Source organism: Neofelis nebulosa, chromosome 10 (assembly GCF_028018385.1).
Source record: "Neofelis nebulosa isolate mNeoNeb1 chromosome 10, mNeoNeb1.pri, whole genome shotgun sequence".
NCBI classification, from domain to species: domain Eukaryota; kingdom Metazoa; phylum Chordata; class Mammalia; order Carnivora; family Felidae; genus Neofelis; species Neofelis nebulosa.
In genome coordinates this window covers 87089043-87113329 of record NC_080791.1, presented here as the reverse complement: position 1 = coordinate 87113329, position 24287 = coordinate 87089043, and the positions used below count along the sequence as shown (strand labels likewise).

The window sequence follows — 24287 nt, the reverse complement described above, 5'->3', positions numbered from 1 at the left end:
GCACTGCCTGATGAATCTGTAATGGTTTCCCCTGAGGCACTTGCTATGTAAGACAATGCTGATTCTCCTCAGGACCCATCCCTACCACCTCTCTGTGTTTCTAGACCCATAACTAGACTGAAGTCCCAACTGGCCCCTAAAGGTGAGGCACAATGTGTCAGGTCCAGGATGAAGTATGTTACAGTCTAAAAGAAATACTTTGATTTCTAACTTATATAGACAAAAATCTGAGGACCATGTATGGGAATGGGCATGTGTGTGGATCTAACGGTAGAAGAAACATGGTTTGATCAGGCCAAATTTATTGACATGGGCTCACTAAGCAGAGATTCTGCATTTAATGCCACAGCTTAGGGAGCTGGAAAAGGCTCTAGCATTTTGGCTGGTTAGCTGAAAAATGGACTAAAAGGCAGCCAGCCACCAGGAGCAAACTGGAAGTGCCCACATGCCTTGGTTTAATGTAGAAGTGATTCAAAGGCTTATGGAGATTAGAATGTTCCAGTAGGTTTGTCAAGACCTACTTCCCCACATTGGGAAGGTCCAGAAGACATACTTTTCACCAATACTGTGAGGAATAAATTTGTGAAGGGAATCCTGACATCTGTGGAGTGCTCTGTGACCACCCATCTCTGTGGGCCAAACCTCACTGTAGAAACTGTAGTCAATTAACCTAAATACAATGAGTATAATTAGACTCCAGGGTAACAGGGGCCAAGAGTCAATCCACTACAAAAGGCAAGGTGGACATGGTTACTGTAATGGACAGCAGACTCAAAGCAGCAATCTGAATAGTCTGAATCACTTAGACCTTTGATGTTGATTATGGTGTTCCTTGAAAGTAAAACAGACAGGAAGACAACCAAATTCTTAATCTACATAAGCACAAAATTTCTAGGTCAAGTGAATAAAAGCCTAATTCAAATAATAAAAAAGCCCTTAAGTCAATTCCCAGACTTGAACCAGACTGCAGACTCAGAAATTTTTTTTAAGTTTTTTAAAGTTTTATTTATTTTGAGAGACAAAACGTGTGCGTGAGTTGGGGAGGGGCAGAGAGAATACCAAGCAGGCTCAGCACTGCCAGCACAGGGCCCCACGTGGTGCTTAATCTCATAAACTGTGAGATCATGATCTGAACTGAAACCAAGAGCCAGACACTTTAACCAACTGAGCCACCCAGGGGCCCCAGACTCAGAAGTCTTTGAATAAAGAGGCCAAGTCCCCATGAGGGAGGACCGCAGTACATTACTGAAAATGTATACTGTTAATCTTTCTCTCAGCCTTCTCCAAAGGGACCTATGAATTTATTGCCTTTTACCAGGGTAACTGTATACTGGAAAAAAGGAAATAATGTCAGACCTTTCAGGAACTACTGGATGTGGGCTATAACCTGACGCTAATTCCAGGAGACCCAAAACATCACTGTAGCCCAGTAGTCAAGAGTAGGGGCTTGGGGCACCTGGTGGCTCAGTCGGTTAAGCATCCAACTTCAGCTCAGGCCATGATCTCACAGTTCGTGGGTTCGAGCCCCATGTCGGGCTCTGTGCAGACAGCTCAGAGCCTACAGCTTGCTCCTGATTCTGTGTCTGCCTCTCTCTGCACCTCTGCCACTCACACTGTCTCTCTCTCTCACAAAAAAATAAATGTGAAAAAAAAATTTTTTTTTTTTTTTAAAAGAGTAGGGGCTTATGGAGGTCAGGTTCAAGTTCATCTCACATGGGTCTAGTGGGTCCTTGAACTCATTCTATGGTTATTTTCCCAGGTTGAGAATGCATCATTGGAATGACATACTTAGCAGCTCACAGAATCCCCACACTGATTCCCTGACCTGTGGTGTGAGGGTTATTATGGAGGATAAAGCCTAGTGGACACCATTAGAATTGCTTCTACCTCAAAAAAAATTAAACCAAAAGCAATACTAAATCCTCAGAGGGGCTGCAGGGATTGGTGCTACCAAGGCAAGGATTTGAATGATGCAGGGGTGGTAATTTCCACCGTATCTCCATTCATATGTATTTGGCCTATACAGAAGGTTGACGGGTCTTGGAAAATGACAGCAGATTGCTATGTTTAACCAGGTGGCAAATCCAACTGTAGCTTCTGTACCAGATGTGGTTTCATTGCTCGAGCAAATTATTACACATTCCCTAGTGCCTGGTATGCAGCTATGGATCTGGCAAATTCCTTTTTCTCCATACCTGTCCATAAGCAGTTTGCTTTCAGCTGGCAATGCCAGCAATACACTTTTACTATCTTACCTCAGGGCTATATTGATTCGGTAGCTCTACGTCAAAATTTACTCTGCACAGATCTTGATCACCTTGCATTGATAATATTAGGGTGATTAGACAAACTGAACAAGATGTAGCAAATACTCTAGACTTACTGGTAGGACATTTATATATCACTGGGTGGAAAATACAAAATTCAGGGGTGTTCTACTTCAGTGAAATTCTAGTAGCCCAGTGGTATGGGATATGTTGAAATATCCTTACTGAGGTGATGGATAGGTTTTTTGTCTCTGGGCTTCATACAACTAAGAAGGATGCATGAGATGTACCTAGTGGGACTTGGAGGCAACATATTCCTTACTAGGGTGTGTGTTATTCTGGCCCATTTACTGGGTGACCCAAAAAACTGCTAGTTTTGAGTGACAAGAAAGGATGTGTAACAGGCCCAGGCCGCTGTGCAAGCTATTCTGCCGCTTGGGCCATATAAGCCAACAGATCCATTGGTTCTTGAAGTGTCAGTAACAGATAGGGCTGCTATTTAGAACTTTTGGCAGGCCCTTTTTGGTGAATTACAGCCATAGATCTTTAGGATTTGGAGCAAGGCCCTGCCATCATCTACAGATAACTACTCTCTTTTTTTGAAAAACTGCTCTTGACCTGCTACTGGTCCTCAACAGAAACTGAACATTTAACCATGGGCCCCCAAGTTACCACGGGACCCAAGATACCTATCATAAACTGGGTGTTATCTGATCCACCAAGCCATAAAGATGGATATGCACAGCAATACTCTATCATCAAATGGACATAGTACATAGCCTATCAGGCCCAAGCAGGCCCTGAAGGGAAAAGTTACATTAAAAAGTGGTCCAAGGGAGGGGCGCCTGGGTGGCTTAGTCGGTTGGGCGTTGAACTCCAGCTAGGGTCATGATCTGTGGTTCGTGAGTTCGAGCCCTGCATGGGCCTCTGTGCTGACAGCTTGGAGCCTGGAGCCTGCTTTGGATTCTGTATCTCCCTCTCTCTCTGCCCCTCTTCCATTTGCACTCTCTCTTTCAAAAATAAACAAAAACAGGGGCACCTGGGTGGCTCAGTCAGTTAAGCGGCCGACTTCAGCTCAGGTCATGATCTCGCGATCATTGAGTTCGAGCCCCGCGCCAAGCTCTGTGCTAACAGCTCAGAGCCTGGAGCCTGTTTCAGATTCTGTGTCTCCCTCTCTCTGACCTTCCCCTGTTCATGCTCTGTCTCTCTCTCTCTCTCTCAAAAATAAATAAACGTTAAAAAAAAATTTTTTAAAAATAGTAAATTAAAAAAAATAAACAAAAATAAACAAAAACATTAAAAAAAAAAAAAAAAAAAAAGAAGTGGTCCAAGGGGGCGCTTGGGTGGCTCAGTCAGTTAAGCATCCAACTTCAGCTCAGGTCATGATCTCACAGCTCATGGGTTCCAGTCTGTGACTTCGAGCCCTGTGTCAGGCTCTGTGCTGACAGCTCAGAGCCTGGAGCCTGCTTCGGAGTCTGTCTCTCTCTCTCTCTCTCTCTCTCTCTCTGCCCCTCACACACTTGTGCGCGTGCGCGTGCTCTCTCTCTCTCTCTCTCTCTCTCAAAAATAAATATTACCAAAAAAAAAAAAAAAAAAGTAGCCCAGGGGCACCTGGCTGGCTCAGTCAGCAGAGCATGTGACTCTTGATCTCAGGGTTGTAGGTTCAAGCCCCACCTTGGGTATAGAGATTACATAAAAATAAAACCTTAAAAAAAAAAAAAAAAAGAAGTGGCCGAAATCCCCATGGTCCCCATTCCTGTTACTCTGCCTTCTCTCTCCCAGCCTATACCCTTACAATCCATTGAAAGAGGAAGAAAGACTTAGGCCTGGTTTACCTATCTGTAAGATATGTAAGCACTAGCTAAAGGAGACAGCTGCTGCACTACAGTCCCTTTCTGGGATATCACTGAAGAACAGTGGTAAAGGGAAATCTTCCTGGTAGGCAGAACATCAAGCAGAGTACCCGGATCTCCATTTTCCTTGAAAAGAGAAATGGCCAGAAGAGCAATTATATATTGATTCAGGTGCTGCAGCCAATGGTTCGGCTGGATGGCCTGGGACTTGAAAGGAACATAACTGGAAAACTGCTGACAAAGAAAGTATATGGATACACACCTGAATGGGCAAAAAAATCAAAGATTTGTTTTCTGTGTGAATGTTTACCAAAAGGTGACCTTAACAGAGGAGGATTTTAATCATTAAGTGGATAGAATGACCTGGTCTGTGGATATCAGAGAACATTCTTCACCAGCCACTCTGGGCTAATGAACAAAGTGGCCATGGTGGCAGGGATGGATGTTATGCATGGGGTCAGCAACATGCACTTCCACATGTTAGGACTGACGTGGTTATGGCCACTGCTGAGTGCCCAATCTGCCAGCAACAGATAACAACACTGAGCCCTTGATATGGTACCATTCCGCAGGGTGATCAGCTATTGGTGACAGGTTGATTCCACTGAACAGCTTCCATTATGGAAGGGGCAACACTTTGTTGTTTCTTGAATAGATACTTACTCTGGATGTGGATTTCTGCCACAACTATCATCTGTGGACTTATGGAACGCCAATGCCTGATCCACCATTATGGTATTCCAACACAGAATTCCTTCTGGTGAAGGAATTCACTTCACAGCAAAAGAAGTGCAACAGTGGGCCCATTCTTATGGAATTCACTGGTTTTACCATGTATCCCATCATCCTGAAGCAGCTGGCTTGATGGAATGGTGGAATGGCCTCTTGAAGACTATTTAAGCACCAACTAGGACTGGGGCACCTTGAGGACTGGGGCAAGGTTCTCTAGAACTCTGTATATGTTCTGAATCATCATCCTGTTGCCTAGTATTGTTTTCATGGGCCTAGGAATCAAGGGAGAGAATGGGAGTGTCACCACTCATTAACATCCTTAGTGAACCACTAAGTGAAACTCCCAGTTTCAGTGACTTTATGCTCTGCTGGCCTGGAGGTCTAAGATCCAGCAGGAAAAATGCTTCATTAGGAGACCCAACAATGATTCTACTGGACTGGAAGTTAAGACTGCCACTCGGCCACTTTGGGCTTCTTCTCATGCCTCTGAATCAACAGACAAAAAAAGGAATTCCTACTCTACCAAGGGGAAATTGAAATACTCTGCAATGCAAGCAATGATGAGTATGTGTGGAATACAGGAAGTCCCTTAAGGTGATGCTCAAGTATTACCATGCCCTGTAATTAAAGTCAACGGAAAACTAAAACAACTAAGTCCAAACAGGACCATAATGGTACAGGCCCTTTAGAAATGAAGGTTGGGTCACCCGACCAGGGAAAGAACCACAGGCAGCTGAGATACTTGCTGAAGGCAAACAGAATGGGTAGTGGAAGAGGTAGTTATAATACTAGCTATGAGTATATAACCAGCTAAAGAAACAGGACTATAATTGTCATGAGTATTTCCTCCTTATTTTGCTTATGTTTTTGTGTCCATGTATATTTGTTTTCTTTCCTCTTATTTCCTTATCATGTGACATAAGATGTACTGATTTTCTATCACAGTACTTAAGTATTATTAATTTTACATCACAGTATTTAAGTTATAGGATATCAAGGAGAAGAATAAACATCACTCAAGGACTTAATCTGCTCTCCTGGGGAAGGGACTGGCAGGTTTTCAGTTGTACACAGGATAGTTGTATCCTGCTAGAAAAAATTATGATCTTACTGTTATCTTTATTTGGAGATTAAGTACAGATTAAATAGATGCCTACAGGTGTAAAGATGACAAGGTCACCTTCACTGGCCACTGGGTACCCAGATTAAGCATGTTTCTGCCTCCTTTTCCCCAGAAATAAACTGCCCCCTGTTTCCTGCCTCACTGTGTGAGTTGGGACATCTCATTTTCTCCAGGCCTCACACTGGGATTTATGTCATGGGCTCCCCTCGTTCTCAAGCCTTAGGACTCAGACTGAATTACACAACAGGCCTTCTTTGTCTCCAGACTGCAAAGAATAGAGCATGGAGCTTTTCAGCCTCCATAATCGTGTGAGACTATTCCTCATAATAAATCATACATGGATAGATACCACAATTATCATATATACATACATATACTCCATCCACATCCATTACAAATCATATATTTCTCTGAGAACCTTGAATATTCTCTGAGAACCTCAGAGAATATTTCTCTGAGAATCAAGGTTCTCTGAGAACCTTGACTAATACAACCTCCCTCCTGTCTGGACTGATGAATTGCCTCTCATTTGGTATCTGTGTTATACCTATGCCAATTTTTAAAAAATTATTTTAGAGAGAGAGCAAGTGAGTTGGGGAGAGGGCAGAGGGAAAGAGAGAGAGAATCCCAAGTAGGCTCCATGCTCGGCACAGAACCCAACACAGGGCTCCATCCCACAACCCTGGACCTGAGCTGATATCAAGAGTTGGATGCACAACTGACTGAGTCAGCCAGGTGTCCCTACCTCTGCCAATTCTAATGCATTATGTACTTAACTGAGAAAATAATATTACAACACTTATTTGCTCATATCATCATCATCCTTCTCAAAAACCTTTCAAAGCTTCCTATTGAGATGTACAGACTATACTCCGTAGTCTGTCATCAAAGCTGTCCAAGTCTAGCACTAATACACTGTGGTAGAGTGTTACTCTGCTGACCTCCCCAATGAAACACACCTTTGTATAGTCTTTCTCCCATAACTCTACACTGGGCCCAGAACTGCTTTGACCGTAAGTGATGCTGTCAGTTTAAGGATCAGCCCTTAACTGGTCTGATTCCATTTCCTCCTTTTTAAAATTTTTTTTCTTTAATGTTTATGTTTATATTTGAGAGAGGTGGGGGGGAGAGAATGAGCAGGGAAGGGGCAGAGAGTGAGGGAGACACAGAATCTGAAGCAGGCTTCAGGCTTGATGCTATCAGCACACAGCCTGACGCGGGGCTCAAACCTATGAGCAGTGAGATCATTACCTGAGCTGAAGTCAGCCACCCAGGCACCCCCACTTCATGCTCATCTCTTATTCTATTCATGCAACATTAACAATAATTCAGGTCAGATGTATGTAATATACCTGACAAGGCTTCCATGATGCCCTTGAACTTTATTTAATTTTTCCTTCTAAGTCCCCAAAGCATTTTGGTAACACTTAAAAAGAAACAAATATTCTGCTTAGTACTACAGGGCTTCAATTCATTTGCTGAATGTTTAGCAGACACTTATAATGTGCCTGCCAGACATTGTCCTAAGTGCTGACAATAAAGCTAATATTCTAGGGGTGCCTGGGTGGCTCAGTCGGTTAAGCGTCCGACTTCAACTCAGGTCATGATCTCTGTTTCACATTCTCTGTCTCCCTCTCTCTCTGCCCCTTCCTAACTTGCGCTCTGTCTCTCTCTCAAAAATAAACATTAAAAAAAAATTTTTTTTAAAAGCTAATATTCTATATAGTTCAGAATGTGGGTGCCATTCTAAACACTTTTCTGAGTTATTTCATTTAATTTTCAAGAACTCTGGAAAGTATGCTCATTTTGGGGTACCTGGGTGGTTCAGTTGGTTAAGCATCTGACTTCGGCTCAGATCATGATCTTGTAGTTTGTGGGTTTGAGCCTCGTGCCGGTGTCTGTACTGACAGTTCAGAGCCTGGAGCCTGCCACATTCTGTGTCTCCCTCTTTCTCTGCCCTTCCCCTGCTCATGTTCGCTCACGCTCTCTCTCTCTCTCTCCCGCAAAAAGAAATAAACATAAAAAATTTTTTCAAAAATGCTCATTTTATACAAGGAACTCAGGCACAGAGAGATTAAGAAACTTATTTAAGATCATAGTGCAAGTGGAGTCAAAATAGAATCCCAAAAATTCTGACTTCAGAGTTTATGCTATCAACCACTACTCCAAGCTGCCTTCTACAGAGGTGAACAAGACAGACAAGATCTCTGTCCTCATGGAATATACATTCTATTAGTGGTAGTTAGTGGGATGAGGAAAGGTTAGTAACAATACACATAATTCTACAAAACTACTTCAGACAGTGATAATGCTATGAAGAAACAAAACTCTATGATATGATGCAATGATGAGAGGTTACTTTAGATAGTGCAGAGAAGGCCTTTATGAGGCCTGGGTGAAGACCTGGGTGTCCAGAAGAAGCAACAAAGCGGAAGACCTGTGAAAAGAATACCAGATAAAGAGAACAGCCAGCGCAAAATTCCTAGGGCACAAATAATCTTAACATGTTTCAGGAACAGACATAAAGCCAGCATGGCTGAAGGATGGTAGGGGGAGTAGAATAATGAGGTTGGAGAATTAGCTGAGGCTCAGATCACACAGGGCCTTGTAGGCCATGATAAAGACGTTGGATTTTCCTCTGAGTAACAATGGAAGGTTTTAAGCAGGGTCACAACATTACCTGATTTGTATTTTGCAATGTTAACTGGCTGTTGCATGTTTAATAAACTCTAGAAGGCTAAAGTGGAAACAAGGAAAGCAATAGGAGGGACTGCACAGTCCTGTGGGAAATTATGGATATGGAGATCAAACCAACAGGATTTACTGAGGGGATGAATATGGGCGGAAAGAAATGAATCACAGGTGGCTCCAGTCTTTTGGGCCAGCACTACTAAGCAAGTGATCTTATTTACTGAGGTTGGGAAGCTTAAAGGAGGACCAGGTTAGGGCTTAGGGTGATAACCATGTTTTGGATATAGTATGTTTGAAATACCTACTCAATACCCAAGTGGAGATGATGCGGAGGCCCCGTTGTAACTAGATATGAATATACAAATATAAATTTGAAAGTTAAATGATGTGTATGGCAACTTCACCCAGGATAAGTGAGAAGGAAAAAGTCTGGAACTCCAAGCCCCTGGGCACTTCAACATTTAGAAACCAAGCAGAGAGGCAGCAAGTGATATTATCCTGTTTCCTCTTTGGATCACAAGTTCTTTGAAAGGCAAAGCAGTGTCTTTTTCATTTTTTTTTTTTGGTAGCCTATAGAACTTAGCTCAGTAACAGAAACTCAAAGATGCTCAATACATTTTAATGAATGCACAAATGAATGATTGCTCAAGTTTTCACTGAAGAAATATATAATACCTGGGATAAAGCAATAGTGTCTCACGTACTTTGGGCACTCAAATATTTGTTTAATGAATGGAAAAAAAACTTGGACTAAGTTTTGCTAGATACAGTTTAGTATTCATTGTTCCAGAGAGCATAGCAAGGAAATGTAGAAAACAAGCAGCAGCCCACATCCTCACTTCTAACCAATGATAATCACAAATGTCCTAAGCCCTTTGTCTTGGTTCCTACTACAGGGTCAAGGAGTAGAAGCTGCAGCAGGAAGGAAAGGGCTTCCAATTACCAAACTAACTCAAGAGTTCAGGCTTTTGTGTCATAAATATGTATTAAGCACCATCTATATGCCAGACACTAGAGTAAGTACTAGATATATAGCAGTACACAAAACTGTCCCTCAAAGAACTTCCATTCTAAAGAGGAAGGTATCTATTACATAAATAGCATATAAGTGTATGATATTCCTAAGAATTATATTAAAGTACACTAAAATACAGTGTGAAAACATATATACCATTGCACAAAACAACATGGGACAGAGGTTGGAAGGCAGTGAGTCTCTGACATAAATACCTTAAGAAGTCAGGTAAAGAGGGAGGGAAAGAGTGAGTTGTCTAAGTGGAGGTAACAGCATGTATGAAAGTTTTAAGGTAGGAAGGAATTTAGAATGGCCCAAGGAATTTAAAATGGACCAGTAAATGCAGGGCCATATACATTGTTTTTATAAATTTTAAAAACTTGATCCTAAGATGCAGGAGTAACCATGGAAAGGTTTTATAAAGCAAAGGGGCAACATAATCAAACTAGCAAATTTATGTTTAAAAAAAAAAATCAGTCTGAATTCTCTAAGAGTTAACTGAAGGAAGAAAAGGTTAAAGATTGTTTAGTTTGGAGGAGACTGCAGTTATTGTGAAAAATAATGGTGGCTTGGATCAGGGTGGAGCAGTAGAAGGGAAAGGAGTAGAAAGAAGTAGACAATTTCAAGATATATTTAAGAGATTAAAAAAAAAGCAGGAGGGATTGGTGACTAAGCACACACAACTCCCAGGTTGACCTGGGTAACTATATGGACAAAAGTGTGACTTCCTGAGACAGGCCTCATTAGAGAAGCAGAGGTGAAATAGGTGGGGACAGCAGGAGTTCATCACTAAATGGTCCTTATATACCCAAGTAAAAGCTCAGAGAGGTAGCTGGTTATGTGATTAGGTGATCAGAACAGGTTTGTGCCTTAGACATATACATAGGCATCTCCAGAGATGGTATTTAAAGTCATAGGCATGGAGCACCTGGGTAGCTAAGTCAGTCAAGCACCCGACTCTTGGTTTTAGCTCAGGTCAAGATCTCACGGTTTGTGGGGTTGAGCCCCACATCGGGCTCTGCACTGACAGTGTGGGCCTGCTTTGGATTCTCTCTAACCCTCCCCAGCTCATTCTCTCTCTCTCTCTCAAAAATAAATAAATAAACTTAAAAAAGCAAAAGTCATAGCATGGATGTAATTATCCTCAGGAGAAAGCACAAGAAATTGTATCAGTTCAAAGTCCTGAGCAAGCGACACATAGAGATCAGAAGAGGAAGAATTAATGAAGAACAGGGAAAAGCAGTGGGTTAGAAAGGTAAGAGGAAAACCAGCAAAGTACAGTGCTATTAAAGTAAAAGAAAGCATGTTTCAGGGCGCCTGGGTGGCTCAGTCAGATGGGCGACTGACTGCGGCTCAGGTCATGATCTCACGGTCCATAGGTTCAAGATCTGCATTGCTTTGTACTGACAGCTCAGAGCCTGGAGCCTGCTTCAGATTCTGTGTCTCCTTCTCTCTCTCTGCCCCTTCCTTGCTCACACTCCGTCTCTCTCAAAAATAAACATTTAAAAGAATTAAAAAAAAAAAAAAAAAAGCACATTTCCCTTGGGAAAAAAAGGTCAACAGTGACATGAACACTGAAATAAGGATACTAATGATGGTAGGTTTCTAGGCCAGCTATAAAAGCTCATTTAACTCATAATATAGGCAGATTACATTGTTAGACTATCTTACCATGAAGTAGTCCAATATAGTAATTAAACATGCAGGCTCCAGATCCACAATGCCCAGGTTTAAATCCCAGCTCCCCTATTTACTAGGTGGCTATAAATATATTACACTTAATTATACTTTGACTTAGTTATACTTAATGCCTCTATGCCTTAGTTTCCTCATTCATAAAAGGTAAAAATAATACCTACCTCAGAGGATTAAGATTAAGCATGTTTGTGTGTGTGTTTTGTGTATGCATGCACATATGCATCACTTAAAACAGTAACTAGCACAAATTAGCTCAGTAAATATATCTATTATTATTTACAACATGGTCTCTATGAGAAAATACTTTGTGAATAACAAAAGTTTGTTTGAAATAACCCTTCACTAATTTGGGATTGTCTCTACTCATAAATTGTGATCTTACAAGGTCTTTTCCCAAAAGCCTTGAGAGAAACTCTAGATTTAAAACTTACCCAAAAAGTCCTCAAGATAGCTGACCAGTTTTAGAGAAGTTAATTATTTTTCTGGTTTTTGGAGGGGTACTTATCCCTACTCATTACACATTCTATACGATCAGAAAGAACTTATGTATCAGGAAATTTTAAAAACTGGTGGCAAAAAAATAGACTGTTTCAAGTGACAAAATTACAAAAACAGATATAAACCTACTTTAAACAAAGCATTTTTATTTAGTCACTTTCTGGTACATATTCAAATACAAACATATCTATCATCACTATGATGGAAACAGCCTCTTGATGTTCTGTACATGATATAAATAACAGGTAGAGAAAAGGCAGCAGGTATGCAGCTTCCTGATGATCATCTTATTTCCAAAAGGTATACAAAGGTATCTAAGACAGCCCCACAAAAGTATTTCCAAATGCATGGTGATAGGCAAAGATATAGTCATTCAGTCCCTAAAACTAACGAAGAACACACCAAAAAAAAAAATGGAGATTTATAGGACTAATTTTTATCCCTGAATTTCCCATTTACTTAGCAAGTATTTCAGATATATTCAGAAATATTCAGAAAACCCTCTATACACCCTAAGATAAACGGTTGGAGTTTCCCATTAGCTCTTTATTTTTTAATTGTAAAACAAGAGAAATACCTCGTATCTGATGGAGCTGTTATACCAAAAAAGTATTATTTCAAAGTAATGAAAAATTGTTTACCACGTTCTTTCCCATCAACTGATGAAAATGTTCCATCTCAGGACCAAGCAAAGACACAAGTAGGATGTTAGATCCCATGTCAGTAACAACTGAATGTCATTACCATCTGTTCACTTCTGAATAGGTTACTGGAAACAAGGTGACAGACTAATTCTTTATGGATAAGTATCCATATATCATTACACTAGTACTCATTTGCACCTTCAAGAAGAAACTGCCGCAAAGGGGAACAAAAACATTCAACTGATATATGAATTATGAAAAAGCTTTTAAAAATGTTATAAAAATATGAATAGGCTTCTAAAAATGCAGAATAGCTAAAGACTTACAAGCCATATTTCAGATTCAGTATTTTCTATATAACTGAAATGAAAGAGGACATTGCACAATTTGAAGAATAAAATGAGGTACAATTAAGAAGTGTGCGTAGCCCTGTACAGATGGCCTGATCCTAACACAAGATGTTAACAAAGCAAGTTGGTGGGGGAGGGGGAAAACCTGCATGTTCTATGCTAAAATTTAGTTGACTCCACCCCCAAAATACATATTTTTAAAAGGGGGGGCTTAGCATTTAAGAATCAATATCTTCCAAAAAACAGAAAATAAATCTCTTTTAGATTACGTGTCCCAAATGAATCTACTTACTGTTTTCAAATGTGTTTGGGAAGTCATTCTTTGTTACTGTGATAAATAACATTTGGAAAATATGACAAGTAGATTTTAGTTTCTTGCCTCAGAAGTATTCTGCTAAAAGAAATAACAGAAATAACTAGGTAGAAATTGTTCCATTTACCTAATACTTTTAATTTAAAACATAAAAAATGATACACAAATACCTATCATTACTGTTTACTGAAGAGAAAGTAATTTTAATTTGTAAATTATCGTACTCAATGCAAAAGCCACTTGAAAAACGAATAGTAAAATTAGCATCAAAAAAAATCAATGGGAAAAGTGCCAAACATTTTTCATAAAACTCCTTGAAATGTCTTAATTGTATATAATACAAAGTTATGACTATTTCTGAAAAGTTTCAATTATTTAGCTCCAAATTGGCACATCACATTATTATTTTTTAAATCCCAGCTCTTTTAAACAAAGGACCTAAAATTTTCTAAGAAAGCTTATTTCCCTTTTCTTGAACCAAATTTTTCTCATTCTCTCAGAATCATCCCGAGGTAGTATTTAAGACAAAAGACCAGCTACTCTTCACACATTATTTTCCAAATCACGAACGTGGAACTTTGATAAAAACAAAGAAGATTAATCTAGAACAGTGTAATATATAAAGTAAAAAAAAGTTCACTTCTGTTGTGACAATAGTGAAGAAATCTGATGAGATCATAAAGCCACGAAGCTTCCTGTTGGTAGCTGAGGATGAAGTCATTAGCAACCCAGGATTCCCTGGTCCTTGTAATCAGAAGCTGCACCTACCAGATTCTGCATTGTTCGGCAGAGGTGGCTTTAAAACACCCCGCTCCCGAATCGTCCAAAGCAGACCACGCCTTCCAGTTATCATTCAAATGGACCATTTCAAAGTGTGGCACTACTACACATTTCCCGCGAGCTTAAATATCTAGTAAGAGTCAACATTTTAGATTCTCTTGGTCATGATGGAGCAAAGATGAACTCTTGAACCGAACCCCGCTCTACATAATGAACCGGGGTTTCAGAAGCCGAGATGGAGAAGCATGCTTCTGTTCTTCAACCTTTACGGCCTTCGCTGACCCCCCGCTCCAATTTCTTCCCAACTCCTAGTCTCCCCAAGATACAGAAGGCAAAAAAGATCCCTTACTTCCTGCTGTTGTTAAAAGGGGAGGAAACCCAACAGTAACTTTGAACGCGTGGAAGAGAAATAGCTTAGTCTTGGCCACCACCGCAAACATATGTCACCCAGCCCCTTCGCAGCTTTCGCGCCCCTCCAGGCCCTCTCCCGGGCCCCCACGCCCCAGGGGTTCTCCCGCAATCCAGCCCTCCCGGGTCTCCCAATGTCAGAGACACAGCTCGACGCCTCTTCCTCTCGCGCCTCCCCCACCCTCACATTGCCGGGGTCCCCAACCACATTGTCCATTCCAATACAATGGAATGTCACTGCCCGGAACTCCTCAGAGCCCCCCTCGGCCCCCCGGAGCCAGTCCCGGGTCTCCCTGATCGCCGAGTTCAGGCACGAACCCAAACTTCACCATGTGAGAGAGCCCAAGACCCGCGAGGTGACGGAGACCCACGACTCCCGCCCAGCCCTCCCTTTTACTCATAGTCCCCGAGCAGCCCCGGGCGCGAATCCTGCACTGGGCGCCCCCACCCACCCCAAGACCACCTCACAGGAGTCATTAGCAGCCTCTCCCGACGCGGGCATGGGCTAGGAGAAGAGTGGAAGGCTCTCCGCCCGGCCCAGACCCCTGGGCGGCGCTGCACAGGAGCGAAGGCCCCAAACGCATCCCCGGCCTTTCCTGGCCCACGACGACCCCGCCGCCCACCCTCCCTACCTGGCCTTGAGGCTGGGGCTGCTGCCGCTGCTGCAGCTGCTGCTGGCGGCGGCGGCCGCCGCGGCTCGGGGTTCGTAGGCCCAGGCGGGGGCGGGGGGTGGTGCGGCGGCGCTGGCGGTGGCGGGGGCGGCGGGGGGCGCGGGCGGCGGCGGCGGGTCCGCGAAGCCGGAGGTCGCGTAGTTCCTGTCCATCGTGGGGGTTGCGTAGGGAGGGCGGGCAGCAGTGGGGGCTCCTCTAGGGCCCAGTGTGAGGGGGGCGGGAGGGGAGGGAGGGGGCGGGGGGAGGAAGAGGAGGAGGAGGCGGCGGCGGAGGGAGCTGCCCCCTCACATGGCCCCGGCGGGAGGACGGGCGGAGGGCGCGCTGGCCGGTCTCTGCCGGGGGAACCCAGGCCGCGGCGCGCCGCGAGGCCCCAGCTGGGCGTCAGGGAAGCAGCGGCATCCGCGGCCGGGACTCACGGCGGCGGCGGTGGCCGCTTCGCCCCATGTTGGTGGATTTCCCAGGATGCACCTCCCGCCCCCCCTCCGCCCCACGGCCTCGCCCCGCCTCCCCTCGGCGCCCCGCGCTCGCCGCTCGCGGGCCAGACGGGCGGCCCGCGAGGCCTCTGCCGCCACCGGCCGCCTCTCTCAGGCCAGCCGGGGCGAAGGCTCGAGGCCTGCCGGCCCAGCCGGCTTCGGGGACCCGGAGGGCTGCCCGCCAGCCGTAGCCAACGGGCCGCGGACTTCCCGCCCTCGGCTGCTCCAAGGGGAGCTGTCCACGCTCGTCGCGTCCCGCGTGGGAAGGGGCCGCGCCTGCAGTTGTCCTAGCGCGAGGGAGGGGAAATTGAGCGGAAACCCAGCGTAGGTGCTACAAAGGGGGAGGCTTGTCAACGCTTTGCCTGGAGTTCGTTATTTGACCCTTCGAGTTATTTTGAGTGTCTCAAATACTCAGTTCCCACATCGCGATTTCTTTCTCTGCTCCCAGTCCCAAACCAGAAACAGCTGAGCGGGCTGTTTTACAGTTCCGTTTACTCCCTTCCTGCACAAAGCTTGCTGGGCTAGAGGACCCTTTTCCTGCTGTTAGGGGAGATTTATATTCAAAGAGATTCAAATTCAAATGTATTATTTTCCAATCCTCGTTGAAAAGACCTTTCCCAGGGGCTCCTATTAACTGTCCCCACCCCCACCTTAGGGATTTTCTCATTCTGGATTTCAGAATCTTCTATCCCAAGGTAAATACTGCCTCTTCATTGATTAATCCAACTACCATCTGGATGACTTTAATTACAATATATTTAAACTCACTGTTCACACTTTGTGTTGGAGTTTTTTGTTTGAGTCTTGGGACTTCAGCAAGACTCTACCCAAACATTTCCTATCTGACCACGCTGTTTGGCAGGGGTTAATTTAATTATTATTTGAAGATCTTCTGTGTTTATATCAGAGCTGTGTTTCTTCTATAACTCACGAGTAGTGAACTTTAGGGATCATAGAAATCATCGTTTGGTCCTTAAGGCATAAAGTAAAAGTTAAACAGTAAAGTTTATATTTATTGACCATCACCCTTAAAAAAGTCAATATTAGTTTAATAACTATTACGTGCTTAGCACCGAAATCTGCCCCTCAAGATAAGCTTAAAAGTTTAAACAGACAGGCATAATAGAAGACCTAGTTAATAAAACTGTTCACCATTTTAAGAGCCAGTTTAAATTTCGGTAATACCTGATACTGACTCTGCTATTCCTTCTGAGATTATTTTTGTTCTGGGAGATTCTGTTTTCCTCCTGGCGCCAACATCCTTTTGTTCCTATTCCTTCCTTTTTCTAAGTCTTTCGGCACCTGTAATGCTTGGGAGTCTGGTCCCCGGGTGGGGAAGCAAGGAAGTGAGCAGTCGTTATTTACAAATGAATTCCAACGCCTAGACACAAGTGATCTTGCCAATTTTATGTTAATTCCAGTATGCATTTACTGAGGGTTTCTTTGAAAAGTAGTTTTCCTTGGGGAAGGAATTTGCCAGATAATCTGAGATCCTGCCGAGAAGTAACATAAATCTTCCTTACAACATTTATTTTTCTTGCTACAGACTGGAGATCTGTAATCTAAATAAAAGAAGAAAGTTCTCACTACTATTACATTTATAAGTATTTTTGTGAGCACTCAAGTTTTGTCTTCACGGAAAGTGTAGGAAGTGGGGTGGCATGCTGTAAATGTTTTATGGCACTTAGTTTGAGATACCCACAACTGGTACTCAGATATGCAGGCAATACCAAACAAGTGGTAATAAAACCTTTATAGTCCCTCACACCATTATGTAGTTTATTTATGTCATATAAATCAGAAAAGAAATTAAGGGAACTTTTTGGTGAATATTTTAAAAATAATATTCTCTGTCATCATATATGATGTTCCTTTGCCCGCTATTTCTATCGCAATTCTAAAATTGGGGGCAAGTTTTGAAAATCAATGCAATCAAAGACAGTTTGGTGGCAAGAGGAATTGAAATCTTACACTTCAGAAGGAGTCTTTCCTCTTCCTCACCTCCATCTTCACTTCCTTCTGAGTTTATTGTCTAGGAGTTATTAATGCCTCAGAATATATCGTGAACGGTGTCCTCACATTTCCAGCTTTCCTCCCTCCCATTAGAAAAATCACAAAGTATTTCAACTTGTAGGGAGATTGGAGTTAGACTGGGTAGTTCATCACCCTTATTTTGTTGTTGAGGAAACAGAGGCCCAGCGTTCAGCCACTTGCTTTAAGGTGATGGAGGCAATCAGATGGAGGAGAGAACAGTGGAACTCCATCTCCACTGAGGCAGCCTTGTTTATTAGTTTGTTGGGAAAAGCAGAATTTGGGCTTGCCTAACTGGAAATGCAGTCAATGAGTTTATATATTTTAATGTTACAAACAGACCAGCTGTTAACTGGAAAGATCCAAGGAGGTCAAGTTTGTGGTTTTACCAAGTATATCGGGAGTGGGAAATGGATTGATGATGGAGGGGGCTTAGTTATTCATTTTTCCTTTCTTTTCTGGCATAAGCCCCATCTTTGCCAGGACAACCCTAATTCTAGTCCCTTAGGTCATTATCAGAAATTAAAACATCAGAAATACAGTAAGTCCCACTATTACTTTCTCTATGAGGCTTAACCCTATCAGTCATCTTCGACTGCTCTCCATTGCCTGTCGTATCCATTGGGGAGCTAGCAATGGAGTCAGAAGAGCCTGCTTCTTTGGAAGCCACAGCCTCACTCAGAGGTGTCACTGAAAGACAGTGATAAGGCACATTCCTCTCAGTGAGCAGAACTTCAAGAAGCATACTTGATCATCAATTTTGTATGTATAAAGAAATGGTCTGAGCTATGGATGTGGATGGACTCAGGCTCTGATGAATGGCTTAGCTGATCAGGAGTCTAGAAAAAGGAAGCTTGAATGGTAGAAGACCAGGAGGTCTGGGGATGAAGAACAATTTAAGTATGACCTGGAAAGATACAGGTATGGCCTGATCATGAAGTCTTTCATTGAGTGTATCTCTTATCTCTTTGAATAGATTACAGGAAATTTTAACCTCATTCTGTAGATGATAGCTATTCTCATCAAAATAACCAATAAATAGGGGCACCTGGCTTACCCAGTTGTTGGACCGTGCTACCCTTGATCTTGGGGTTGTGAATTCAAGCCCCACGTTGCATGTAGAGTACTTACAACTAAAATCTTTAAAAAAAAGAAAAACCAGTAAATATTGAATATGTATGTGCTAGGTCCTGTGCTATGGGCTTTACATAGATTATTACACTTAATCCTCAAAATATCCTTAAGATGTGGGTATTGGTTTTTATCACCTCCATTTTACAGGAAATTGAGGGCTAATGAAGTTAAGTTACAAATTGATGATGGTGCAAGTGAAGCTTCAGGCCACCTATGTTTGTTTGACTCCAAAACTCCATAAGCTTGGTCCTGCCAGGTTTCTCCACTGAAGAGTTACCATATTTTCCTTTATAATTAATACGTATCAGAGCACCTGGGTGGCTCAGTTGGTTAAGCATCTGACTTCGGCTCAGGTCATGATCTCATGGTTTGTGAGTTCAAGCCCCACATGGGACTCTGTGCTGACAGCTCAGAGCCTGGAGCCTGCTTCAGATTCTGTGTCTCCCTCTCTCTCTGCCTCTCCCCCACTTGCACTGTCTCTCTCTCAAAAAATAAACAAAAAATTTATAATTAATACATATCTTGTGGGCACTTTAAGACTACATGAATTCCTGAGGCATTCTTCTTTTACCACTGGTTTTAGCTTCCTTATTAGTTTCTGTGGCTGCTGCAACAAATTATCACAAACTAACTGGCTTAAAACAACAGAAATTTACTGTCTCACAATTCTGAAGTCTGAAATGATGATGTCTGCAGGGCTGTGTGCACTGTCTGAAGGCTCTAGGGAAGAATTCATCTCTTCCTCTTCCCGCTTCTGGTGGCATTCCTTGGGTTGTGGCCATGGCACTCCAATCTCTGTCTCAGTCTTTACAAGGCCTTCTCCTCTGTATATCTGTCTTTTCTTACATTTTGGGGGTTTCGTTTTAATTAATTAATTAATTTTTAGTAATCTCTACTAAAACATGGGGCTTGAACTCATGACCTGGAGATCAAGATTTGCTCTTCTTTTTCTTTTTTTCTCAAGAGTCACTCTTCTGACTAAGCCATCCAGGTACCCCTTCTCTTATGTCTTTTATAAGAGCACTTGTCATTGGATTTAGGGCCCACTTGGGTAATCCAGGATGATCTCATCTCAAGATGAGATCTTAATTTAATTACATCTGCAAAGACCCTTCTATCAAATAAGGTCACATTCACATGTTCTGAGGATTGGGACATGGACACATCTTTTAGGGGGTCACCAATCAACTCAGTGCTACATCCACTAGTGATTCTTTCTTGAAGCAACTATTATTATGTTTACCAAACAGTAATTTTTCTAACTCCATCATTTGTTCTATAATAGGTGATCATTCTTCTACAGGAAGGAATTTTCCTTATCTATTTCAGTACAGACTCATGGATTCTTATTCGATGGACTTGTGTAGTAAAGGATTAACTAAGCAGGTCCAGTTTGTCCAAATCCTATACATTGTAAAGAAAGATTTGGCCCTTGCCAGGTTCCAGGGCAATAACTTCTAAGCACTTGGAATACCCTGCTCATTAAGAGTATCTTTGTTTACCTGAGGCCTTGGTTCATACCAGATATGCTAATGATGTGGTTTATGGTGGGGGTCTTTGGACCACACAGTATCAGCTTGACCTCTGGAGGGGCTGGAGAATTAAGGTCAGCCACCAGAGCAGTCAGTCATGTCTATGTGACCCACTCCCAGTAAAAACCCTGGACACCAAGGCTCAGGTGAGCTTCTCTGGTTGGCAGTACTTCACTGATTAATGCCCACAGGACTCTACTGGGCAGAACACTGCAAGCTGCACCTGGTCTCCCTTACCCTCTGCACTATGTGCCATTTTCCCTTGCCAATTTTAATCTGTACCTTTCACTGTAATAAACTATAACCATCAGTATAACAACTTCTCTGACTTTTGAATTCCTACAATAAATTATTGAACATGAGGGTGTTCTTGGCGGGGGTGGGTCATAATCTGTTACCATACTTATTGATTTTTAATGTGAAGGTGGTCTTGGGGGGGTCCTTGAACACAGGATTATAATCCATTGCCATATTTATTTATTTTTATGTTCAAATCACATATTTGGCCCAATACCAAAACAATTACTTTAGTAAATTTCCTCACATTAAGGAGCCATGAGAACATTTTAAGCATGGAATAACATGATCAAAACCATGGAAAACACTCCCTTGCCCTTCCTAATGTCCCACTGTAGTTTATATCTTCAGGCTAGATGGAACATCGGTGTACCAACATGAGAAGCACAGGCCCTTCATAGATTTACACACATACATACACACCACCACCATCAACAACAACAACAAGAAAAGAAAAAACATTTCACTACTTAAGACAGTCCCACTATTTTCCTGTTGTCCTACTTGTTTATAAATACAACGTGAGGCAAATACTTTCCAGGGGTTTTGCTGCTGAAGGACTGAACTTCAACCAGGGATGGTAGAGCATGTGTTCTCAAGTCTCTAGATTCTTCAGCTACAGCCTAAGTTTAAGACCCTAAAGCATGCTCTGCCTGAACAGAAAGCCCCCTGCAATGCTGGTTTATATCCTCTCCCTTGTTACTTCTCTGTTCCCTTTGTCCCAAAGCCCTAGATATGGTAGTGGGAAAGGAAGCTAGTTCCGAGTGGTCTACACTTCACCTAATTATCATGCACGATTTTTTTTCAATGTTTATTTTTTTTTAAAGATGATTATTATTATTTTTTTTAACGTTTATTTTTGAGACAGAAAGAGACAGAGCATGAACGGGGAAGGGTCAGAGAGGGAGACACAGAATCTGAAACAGGCTCCAGGCTCTGAGCAGTCAGCACAGAGCCCGACGCGGGGCTTGAACTCACAGACCGCGAGATTGTGACCTGAGCCGAAGTCGGCCGCTTAACCGACTGAGCCACCCAGGCGCCCCTCAATGTTTATTTTTGAGTGAGAGAGAACCAGAGCATGAGCAAGGGAAGGGGAGAGAGAGGGAGACACAGAATCCAAAGCAAGCTCCAGGCTCTGAGCCGTCAGCCCAGAGCCCAACGTGGGGGCTCGAACTCACGAACTGTGAGATCATGACCTGAGCCGAAGTCGGACACTTAACCAACTGAGCCACCCAGCACCCCTTTCATGCATGTTAATGTTAGTATATAGTTACTAACTACTAGCATCTCATTACTTGGTAACAGATTCAATTTTGTCATATGGAATTTCTCAGTTACTTAAGATTAGATATGGTAGGCTCACATACCTTGTGGAAGTCCAAAACTTCTCCCAAATACCTGCAAATTCTGGGGAAACTTATACTTTCTTGCTCAATGTATCTTCAAGTTTTTTCTGCTTCTATGGAGTGATGGCTCTGTTCAAGGCAGAAAATGAAACTCAGTCTCTTCATAGTTATGCACGTGTGCATGCACACACACAAATCCACTCATGGAGAACATTTATGAAAGTAGCAAGGTAAGCGCTGGACTATTCATTATACCAATTTTATTATATTTATGTGTATGTGCTCATTTTTATGCTGCTCATGTAATGTGACTGCTTTCTCACAAGTTTAAAAACTCAGAGGAAGCATTGCTCATGACATGTTATAGCAGGCCCCTCTGGTGCCCACATCACATCCCCTGGCTCACCTCTGAGACAGTTCTGACTTACCTCATGCTCACAGCATTCTATCCCAAGACACTGCATGTGTCTTTCTGTATTCCACTTTTTGTGACACCACTGGAGCTTGCTGGAGTGTAGAGGAGTTTGCATCTCTCCCATCATAGAGAACAGAAGTCAGTGAATAAGTCAGCCTCCCGGGTTCCAGATGGGTTGCTATGGGAGGCATTTTGCACCCTTCTCAGTGGTCCTAGTGGAAGGGAGCCATTGTTGCTAACAGCAACAACTTTGATAATATACCCTTTAGTTTGTCCTCTTGCCCAGTTCCACTCCCTGCTCAGTCATTCTTGCCGCCTCCCAATTAACTACCTGCATTCAAATCATTGTTTCGGGTTCTGCTTTCGGGGAAACATGTCTTATACTATTATTTGATATAACTACTTAATTTTAGCACTTTAAATTTTTATGTATGTTTTTATAAGTGGCTGTTCCCAAGGCAACGTTGTTATTGAATCTTCCCTTTTCAGGTGTGGACTGACATAGGGAACAAGGTAGAGTAAAGGAGTATTGTTAAAAGTGCTAAAAGCTACATTCTAAAGGCATGTTCAAGAGGTTAGAACTGGGGCAGACAATCCCAAAGATGTTATCCATATAAAGCGTGAAACAAGTGAGCTTGGGTCTTTTTTTAAAACACACTGTAGTTCTTCCCAATGAAAGCTTACATGCCCCCTTAGTATATAATACTGATAAAAGTGGAATCCTGAGTCTTGCTGGCCCTCTCCTTTGCTCCCCACACGCAATTACCAACACACCTTATAAAACTCTGAGGTCTCTATGAAGTTGGTTTCAAAAGTACAGGGCTAGAAAAGTAGCTAGAGCTCAGGCAGAAAGCAAAAACAGGGCCCCAAAATAAGAGTTGCTTGTATTTAGGAAATGGAACAGTGGCTGGTTAATTCTTAGTGCTAAAATTTTATCTATAATAGTTTTCTTATTTTGTTAAAATGCTGATAGCTACATCATAGTCCTACTATATTGACATAATTCAACTAACTTTTCAACTGTTGTTGGACATTCATTTCTAATTTTTTTTTAAGTTTTATTTATTTCAAGAGAAGGAGAGAGGGCATGAGCAGGGAGGCAGAGAGAGAATCCAAAGCAGGCTCCACACTTTCAGCAAAGAGCCCGATGTGGGGCTCAAACTCACGAACTGTGAGATCATGACCTGAGCTGAAACCAAGAGCCAAATGCTCAACTGACTGAGCCACCCAGGCTCCCCTCATTTCTAATTTTTTACTTTATACACTGCAATGAGCAACTTTCTGAAAATATGTAATCCTTTGATTCTTTAAGCTATATTCCTAGAAGTGGACTTTCTTTGTCTTGGAGCACAAATGCTCCTCAATGCTCCTTAATGACTGCTCCTTCATGTCCTCGATCCATATCGTCAAATTATTTTCCAGAAAGAGTGTATCCATTTCTCTTCCACTGACAGTCCATGAGAGCACTATGTTGAGTGTATCATGTCAGCATGAATGCATGGATCCATTTAGACTTACCTTGTTGAAATTAAGGTCATAGCAGCCACACTTGTGCTATTTGCTTTATAGTACTGATGAGCTTAGAATCACAACTGGTCCCTTTTCTCTTTACAGTTAGTTTCAGACATAAGTCCCTCTGCCCCAAGCACTATACAAGGTATCCTTGTGACCTGAGCATCCTCACCTTCTGTGCCATCTTGATTTGAGTGACAACTCTCTACCACTTTTTTTCAGACACTTATCTACTAACGTCAATAAAGTTCAGTAGTTCTTCTCCAGCTGCCACAATTAATAATAAATAAACAAAACAAAAACCTGAGATTAAGAGGAATTCCAGTTGAGAAACATAACCTAATGGAAACTAAATAAATTAGAGGGGCTGACCTACTATGAATGTCCTTGTGAATAAAATACAAACTAAAGATGCACTCTTTGGAGAGACAGAATAGCACAATGGTTAAAGAGCATAGACTCTGGAACCAGGCTGCTTTGATTCAAATACTGCTTCTGCTGCTT

The 24287-nt window shown here is 42.5% G+C and overlaps 1 protein-coding gene across 5 annotated transcripts in view; it reads right to left on the bottom strand.

Moving 5' to 3' along the window:
* QSER1 (glutamine and serine rich 1) overlaps nt 1-15349 on the bottom strand; it is an 84382-nt gene extending 69033 nt beyond the window's left edge. For 2 of the 5 annotated variants that reach the window (XM_058688565.1, XM_058688566.1), the window contains exon 1: nt 15005-15349. In XM_058688565.1, the coding sequence (XP_058544548.1) occupies nt 15005-15195 (191 nt within the window). In that variant the 5' untranslated portion in view covers nt 15196-15349. Of the gene's footprint in view, nt 1-13163; nt 13346-15004 lie in introns of those variants that run through there. The other 3 variants (XM_058688568.1, XM_058688570.1, XM_058688567.1) reach the window with 3 other exon arrangements.
* Nucleotides 15350-24287: the final 8938 nt, after the last annotated feature.